Here is an 8,726-nt window from a genome sequence, read left to right as displayed (position 1 = left end):
ATCAGCACAATAGATGTTGTATCCAGGTGGCAGTATTTTACTGTTAGTGATGTGTGACTTGAGCCAAGTTTTGGACAAGGCAAGGATGTTAGGGTTTGTATGGTCTATCCAGGAATGTAGCTCTTAGATCTTGTTAGTTAAACTTTGAATATTTATAGAATACATGGATAGGTGTTTATGAGCTGAAGTCTGTTGTATCGGAGTATGGGTGTGGTTAGGAGTGGGAGTGGAGGAATGAAGAAAGGACTGAGGGCCTGGATTAGGGTGGATGTCACCAGAGTGTAGAAGGTTATTTGTAAGAAGTATGAGTGGAGTATAAGGTAAGAGAAGGAATATGGTTTTGGTTTGGGTATTGGGTAACAGTTTGGTTGTGAAGAAGGGTAAATTTGTGAAAACTGGAGGAAGAGAAGTTAAAGAGAGATAGCTAAGTATGAAGTAGTTAGTAGATTAGTGTGGGAGGTAGAGTTGGGGGAACCTTTAAGTGGGCTGGGGAGGTAGTACTGATTTGAGTGAAATGAGGTTAAAGCTGAAAGGTAAAAGAGTAGTGAAGTCACAAAGAAGAGCAGTTGCATTGTTAGGGGGATGACTGAGAGCTTGTATAGGGAGTAAAATTGAGTAGGGCAGGAAGTGAAGTAGGTGGGTATAGGTAGGGATGGGGATGGAGTACAAGCAGGAAATATGTTGTGGGAGGCTGAGCTGACAGAAAGGGGAGGGAATGGAGACCAAGTGTAACTGATATAGGGGTGGGTGGGAATGGGGTTAGGGTAGGGGAGAGAAGTCAGCTCGAGCATAGCGAGGGCAAACAAAGTGGGGCTACACCCACGGAGAAGATTCAAGAAACAATCAGGAAATCAGGTAAGTTAGGTAGATGTGAGATTGAGAAGGTGGGGGGCAGAGGTACTGGGAGAAAAAGTCAGAGTAGGTCAGTAGGAATGTACAGCAGATGATTAGAGTACCAAACCAGGAGCCAGTTACTGAAATAGAGAAGTGCAGTTTTCAGAAGGAGAGACCAGTGAAATGTGCAAAGGAGGGCATTGTGGTCAGAGAGCTTGAGAGAGCTGGCTAAATCAAGGTGAAAAGTAAGATGTCAAGAGCAGAGGCAGACAACAGGGAGCGGTCCAGAGATGTGCAAACTTACAGCCACGACAGGAGCATCAGTGCAGGTATTAAATACAGCATTTAATACTTTAGGCTGCATGTACATAAATTATTTTCTTGATATTCTAGAGGGGAATACCCACGCAGGGCAATTGACTGTAGGAGGGTCTAACCAGGTCTGTCACAGGAATTGGATACTGCAGAGACTATTGCTATCCTAGAAAAAAAAAGGAAAAGAGAGAAGATAGGGGTTAGGGGTTGAGAAAGAGGAACAATGGTAGGTACTATTAGTGAAACAAGTAGACCAGTTGTTAGTGTAAATAGGGGTGGGGGAGTAGGGCGTTAGTGTGTGTAATTAGGTAGTAAGTCTGTGTGTGACGGCTGCAGGTAGGATTGGTATATGAGTGGGAAGACTAGAGCAAGGAGTGGACTCTGGGTGTGCTTGGTGTAAGGGAGAGAGTGCAGGTTTGAGTTCAGAGTGGAGAAGTGCAAGTGTGTAGTGAGTGTAGGGGGTGAGTGAAAACACTACAGGAAAAACGATGGAGGGCTTCAGGTAAGTTAAGTACTAGAAAGCAGTAAGCAATGGCATTAAGCAAAAAACAAACTTTGGTAGGCATCAACTATAGCAGTGGTAATGGTATACAGTAAACGTCAATACATAACATTCACAGGTAATTCAGCAATATCATGCAACTGAAATAAGCAGGAGTACTGTTGTAAAAAGAAAAATTACAGTCAAAACATTCTCAGATAATCAGCTAAGCATAAGAAAGATTATTAACATATTACTGTGCAATAAAATGTATATGCAGTTAAAGTAAAAATTACATTCAAAACAGTCTCAGATATTCAGCTAAGCATAAGGAAAACAGAATGTATATGTTGTTAAATCACTCTTTAGGTACTTAGTACGGCACCTAGGAGAAGCAACTACATGTGATATCGCAAAAATATACCCTTTATAGACATTGTAGGTGAGAGCAAGAGGTTAAAGGGCAGTCCAAAGCTAGGAAATGGAGTATGAAAACTTCACAGTGGTAAGATAGCAAAAGCAACACTCAGGTGAACTAAAACACAACAACAAAAGCCAGTTGATAAGACAGTATAAGCGACACACAAGAAATAAACACTTCAGCACAAGCCAGTATATAGCAGACACATCACTATAGAAGTAGCACTACCAATGTGATGTACTGAAATAACCTATTACAGCATTCTAACTTTAAGCAGGAGGGAAGACCAACAAAAGCAGAAACAAAAGGACAAAACACAGTGAGGAAAGATCAAGAAAAGCCAGAAACGCAAGGACAAAATATAGGAGAAGTAGCAATTTGTTATGCAATATAATTAAGTATGTAATACCACATTCTAACTGTAAGCAAGAGGTAAAAGACTGAGCACAAGACTCAGGAGAAGCAGCTACTAGATAGGCAAATACCCAACAGTAAAGCATTTTCACAAAAAAAACAAAAAAAAAAAAAAACAGTCCACTATTTATGACTCTAGGCGGCTTTTTTTTTAAAAACCCAGAAATTAGAGCAGGATACAGGCGCCACTGTTTGTAGATAAATGTCAGTGCAATACTACCTATGAACGAATTAGAATGTTCTACCTCAGGCAAATTAAGTAACAAATCTACTACTGCCACAAAATAAGAGTGCAAGACTCAGGAGAAAACGGTACTAGCTATGCGACACAAATACATGCTGTATAGAGATGAGGTTAAAGTAAGCAGACAAATTGTTTTACAAACCCTTCGTGTTCTTTGTTCGTATTGTCTTATTCTAAACAGATTATACACACCCCTCGGTGGCTCAAATTAAGAATAGGAGATAATTTGTAAGGAAATGACCATGTGATTCTAAGGTAGCAGGTTTTTGTGTGTTAACAGATCATCTTTAAGAACGCCGATAAATTAGAGCATAGTCCAGGTTAAATTCATTCACACACTTCCACAACTTATAATTTAAACCAAGAATAATGCTCACCTTGTCAGGCTGACGCACAGTGTGGGACCGAAAGGCTGGTAAAGGGGGTGGGGGATAGAGTAAAGATGGGGCTAGAAAAACGTGCGGAAAGGTTTAAAGGCACAAAGGATGATGGGAATAGTTTGTGTGAAAAATAAGTGGGAGGGTCTGTGATAGAGATTAAAGGAAGGAAGAGAGAAAAGTATCCATAGAGAGGGGAGAGAGAAGAAAGAAATAAAGACTGGTGAAAGTAAGGGGAGAGAGGTACAGTCGGACAGGAGGGACAGGTGTTTGCCTAAAGAGGGCTGAGAAGTTAGAAGGAGAGGGAAAATACACCCACGGAGAAGATTCAAGAAACAATCAGGAAATCAGCTAAGTTAGGTAGATGTGAGATTGAGAAGGCGGGGGGGGGGGGCAGACATACAGGAAGAAAAAATCAAAGTAGGTCAGTAGGAATGTACAGCAGAAGATCAGAGTACCAAACCAGGGGCCAGGCACTCTAATAGAGGAGTGCAGTTTGAGGAGAGACCAGTGAAATGTGCAGAGGAGGGCACTGTGGTCAGAGAGCTTGAGATAGCTGGCTAAAATCAGGTTGGAAGAGTAAGATGTAGAGAGCAGAGGAGACAACAGGGAGTGGTCCAGAGATGTGCAAACTTACAGCTAAGGACAACTAGTGAAAAACAAGGTAGAGGAGATAACCCTCTCAAAAAAACTCTTAGAAAAGGATACACCAAATGGAGCTGCTGTCTGGAATGGAGGCAAACTAGATCTACGGGAGCTCTGATGGAGGAGGGAGGGTTATGGGTAGAGGAGGCAGAGCCCACTGTGCTGAAGTCTTTGAAAGTTGGCCGGCATTAGATCTGAGTCAAATCCGACAGCTCACAGGTTGAACCCAGACAGATAACATCGGAGCTCCTGTTTTAATGAGCAACTATTTACACTCTATCTGCAGTGAACATTTACCCACTGTGAAGCAGTGACTTTTTGAAGTATTTCACCTACTAGTGTAATATGATCTCATGAACAGATATTAATTGTCTGTCTCCATAGCGTAGAGTGACCCACCCATGACTATAACACAGACAGTATGTGTTGTTCAAGTCACTGGAGGTGCCCAGATAAAGGAAGGAGAGAGCTGTATGACAAATGCCAGTTCTCCTTTCTTAGGGTGAGGGTAGGAGTTTCTTCTGTACCTAAGCAACCTCTAGTAGAGGCTGAGAGGATGAAATCATGTCTGCGTGTGCTCCTTAGTCAAAGTATCTAGGAGACTGGAGCATATGGCCTTGCGGGCTCACACATGAAACCATGCGACTTGCATGAGGTATCTCTGCATATTCATTCTGCTCCAGATGGGAAAATGGTGTAGGCAAAATAAGATAACCAGACCTCCAGAGGATGATGGAGCAGTTCCACTATGAAACCCCAAAAAACAACACACCAAGGAACCATTTCTTCAAACACAAATTGATGAAATACCAAATGTAATAAAGGTCAAACTGTAAGCACATTTTATAGATGGCAAGCCCCCCACTCCAGGAGCTATCATGTGGTGGGCAAGCCTTCCACACCCCCAAGCTTATATATACCAACTCCCCAATCACACAAACGTGAAGAAGGGATATGTCTCCCAAAAGAAAGGAATCACCACCAGTGTGCACACAGAAACCAAACCAGCAATGCTTCCTTATAAAAATGTCAGCATCTTCTGATTTCAGCACTTAACACTGGGGAAATGTGAACTTAGTGACCTGCAGAGAGGATGACCTGTACATGTAGATAAGAAACAACATGGAATGCAGCCTTCATGAAAAGTTTTAAATATGTCAAGTGTAACCACAGAGAATAAACGGCCAACCTTTTTCAGGGAAGACATTAGGAGAAACAGCAGACAATCTGAATGTGCAGATGTTATGGTTCAGGCGGCGAACAAGGAAGTATTATTTCAAAGACATGAGGAATGCTTAGGACTATATTCTGGAAAAATATTAGATTCAGCAACTGTAACAGAGTTTGAAACAGAATGGGAAGTCAAGCGTAATGAAGAATTATGTAAGAGTTGTGGGTTAAGAAGAATCTGCTGCCCATCAGCAAAACTGGCAGACTGTGACAGCCAAGCTGTTTTTATTTGTGTTGCAAGGATTTTTTTTTAAACAGTCATTCCACATAACCCACACACCTCACATCTCCACTTCTGACTAGTTTCTGCCTTTCATCTTGTCAGCAGTGTTGCACATGCTGTTCAGAAGTCACTACCTATCTATAAAGATTTTGGAAAGTGAGAACTATAATGCACTGTTGTAAACTTTTAATATGCCATCATTTGGATACAATTCTAATTCTTATTGGTGAAATGGTGTGTGTGTGTGTGTGTGTGTGTGTGTGTGTGTGTGTGTGTTCTGTTAAAACTATGCAACTATATGGTGAAATCAACTATAAAATATGCTTGTAGAAATCAATTTCACAGTGCCTTCATTTTTACCAGCAGTAATTGAAATTAAATATTCCTGGACATTTTAATTTTAAAAGGTTATCATTTACTAAACAGAGCATCATGAAGAGTCTGCAGGCCTAGCAGTAACTAAAAGGAGTAATACAACTTGTTGCAACATATTTCTTTGATTTAAACTTCTGGAAATGCTTAAGTAAAACTTTCTGAAAATCCCAGCTTTACCTGTAGTTAGTTAAGCAAGAAGTGGTGGGGATTCATTTTCCAAGCTCCTTCTCAAATACCCAAGTGCTGTGACATTAGAATAGGCTGCGTCTAGCTCAAGTTCAGGAAAAACAAATCTTGTAAAAACTTGATTTAAAAAGTACAAATGCTGAATACTTTTAAAAATCCCATTTTAGATTTATCCAGTTCATTGCCACTGAGAATACCCTGACAAACTCATAAAGAAGTACAAGCAGTCTTACAGTCCTGTAATAAACAACTAAAATGGCAGTGAATGCATCCAAATGGTATCTGTAAATTGTTACCCAATGATCGCTAGGGACAAAAAAAAAAAAAAAGATTCAGTCAAGATGTACAGATGTCTTGGTATGTATTATGACTAAGGTTTGTATGCACACAGCTAATATGTAAAAATGTTTACAAAAGAAACAATTATAACCTGACTGAGACCCAACAGCAGTCAATAACTTTCAAACATTTAAAGAAATGGTGGTATTTATTGCATCTAATGCAACATTCTGTGTGTGCAAATATACAGAATGATGTCATTAAAATGTACATGCATTGCAAATTCAAGTTGTTTTTAGTAAACATGTCAGCTGCATGCAAAGAATACACGGTCAGTTAAGATACCAAATATTTTCCCTAAAGAAATTATTTACACTGTCTTTCAAAAGAAGAAAGCAATCGTGAGGAAGAGAAGGTCAATTAAAATGCATTCTTACAATTATTAAAACCAGAGAATGCTAGTTTCTATAATTTCTTAAAAAAGGTTAAAACATAAATGAACACAATTCAAAGGGATATATATATATACAAGTTTAGAGTCTGAGAAGAAAATAAATTTCTGCCTCACTGGTAGGGCTAGACTCTGTCTGAAAAACAGAATCATCAGTATAAAAGTGATCATTTTGTCCACAGTGCAAAGAACTGCAAGCCCCTTCAGGTATGCCCCGATCATTTAGTTCTTCGCTGTTAAGGTGATCAAGATAGCCAGCTATGTAAGAACCAGTGGAATGTCTGTTTGCACTGTAATGTGCTGGAGGTTTCTTTCTAATGATGACACCAGGGGCAACACTGCAGTTGGACAGTTTCTGCTTGTTGGCCTCTTGTCTCTCTCTCGCTCTCGTTGCAATGTTTCTCACCCTACTTTGGCTTCTTGAAGACAGTTTCCTGTCTATTCCCTGTAAGTTACCACTGTCATTGTGAGTCATGCTTTTTACAGGACTGTCATCTTCCTGTTCAAAGGAAACAAGTCTTCGTAGCTGCTCTGTCAGATGGTCTGAAGAGTAATGTCCCTGGGGTGTTACTGGAACTATTCTTTTGTCTTGCACACCAGTTACTTTAAAACTCTTATTTATATACTTATACTTGCTCTGAAAATTGCATGAAATATCCTCATATGTCAGATCTCCAAGACTCTTCGACTTGCAGGGGCTGGGCTGTTTGACAACAGATACAGAATGAAAGTTTGTTGATGATGTGTTACTGACTGCATACATTTCATCACGAGGAAGCTGCTGAGAAATTCTCAGCCGCTCACTGTCTGCATCTACAGTCTGGAAGCCATTGTGATACATCTTTTCAGTACACTGACTGGATGCTGTACAAAGTTTTTCATCTGTGGATAAAACAATCGGAGTGTCACTAATGGATCTGTCAATTTCAGAAAATAAACAACTACAGCTTCTGAAGCATTTGGCATTTTGATGACTGATATCTGTACAGTTCAAGGAGTTTGGAAATATTGAGTCTATGTAATCTGTTTTGCTACAGCCCTGCTCAGAAAGTGGGGTGTCATGAAAATCAACAGCTTCTGTTAAGCTGCTACCATCAGAGTCTACAGAAATAGGATTAGAATATTTATCATCAGAAGCCAGGTCAGCAGAAGTGGCAATACTTGGCATCTTAAAGGCTTGTAATTGATTCCAGTGTGTCTCGTTGCTTAGACTCAGGGTAGTACCTGAAAGCACAGGAGATGAGCAGGTAGATGATACAAAGCTACTCTCTCCAGAATTCATTACAGCATAATGTACAGTCCTGTCTCTTAGGTTATATACAGAAGCTGTGGACAATGGCTCTTCATGTATTATGGTAAATGCAGAATTATCCAACGTCTCTGGACTAGAAAACACTGTTGTGTCAGCTGACACATCTGGTGATGATTCCTCCTTTAATTCTACACAAGGGAACAGAGAATTTGGGTGTGTGCTCTTTTCAGATGTAGTAATGCAAGAATACCCCGACATTAAGCTAAATGTGTGACTGCTTAGCCCATGCAAACTTGATACAATGGTCAGACTGGTACCATCACCAGTCTCTTCAAACTGACTGATCAAAGCCGAAACAGAACTGCCTAAATCACTATCATTTGTTAGGGATACAGCCTCAATTAGATGTGAAATTGTACTGTCATGCATGGACAGATCTCCATTAATAATGTGGCTACCTGTGCTAACTGGGGAAGGCATATTTATTGGTGAATCATTAGGACTTAGCGTATTATTCTCATCAAAACAGTACTGTAATGAATCAGGGTTCCCATTCTGTGTCACTCTTTCTGAATGTTGACAACTATGTTCTTCCTTACCTCCAGTATTGTCTTCCTTCTCTTGTTTCTGCACTCTTTCTTGGGTTGTTTCCTTGTCCTGCTCTATACAGACCCTCTTTGGCATGTTTCCGGGTGCCACAGCAATCTGGGTCCTGGAGTGTTCTGTATTACAACCGCCTTCAATTTTAAAACAGGAAGACTCTGTCTCTCTGATTTGTTCATCTACAGCCATTCCCTGCAGGTAATTCATGTAAGTGTGGGTGTCTTGGCTTGATGCTTCAGAAAGAGGCTGGTTAGATGTTAAAAAGTCCACAGGTGCTGAACACATTCCTTCTGCACAGTCTTCCTTCAAGGGCCTATCATCTTCTTTTTGTCCTACCAAAAGCAATACAAAAAAATTAGGAGGATAAAAGTGTAACCAGCATGTCAACATGTAAAT

At 40.3% G+C, this 8,726-nt stretch overlaps 1 protein-coding gene across 5 annotated transcripts in view; it reads right to left on the bottom strand.

The window, feature by feature from the left end:
- Positions 1–6,213: 6,213 nt before the first annotated feature.
- Positions 6,214–8,726, bottom strand: part of PLCH1 (phospholipase C eta 1) — a 3,453,772-nt gene continuing 3,451,259 nt past the window's right edge. For 4 of the 5 annotated variants that reach the window (XM_044070508.1, XM_044070510.1, XM_044070507.1 and 1 more), the window contains one exon: positions 6,214–8,662. In XM_044070508.1, the coding sequence (XP_043926443.1) occupies positions 6,558–8,662 (2,105 nt within the window). In that variant the 3' untranslated portion in view covers positions 6,214–6,557. The remainder of the gene's footprint in view (positions 8,663–8,726) is intronic. The other variant, XM_044070512.1, reaches the window with a different exon arrangement.

Source organism: Protopterus annectens, chromosome 4.part1 (assembly GCF_019279795.1).
Source record: "Protopterus annectens isolate FY-2018-M chromosome 4.part1, PAN1.0, whole genome shotgun sequence".
In the NCBI taxonomy this organism is placed as follows: Eukaryota; Metazoa; Chordata; order Ceratodontiformes; family Protopteridae; genus Protopterus; species Protopterus annectens.
Note: the sequence above shows the minus strand (reverse complement) of the source record. Positions and strands in the feature narration are given on the sequence as shown.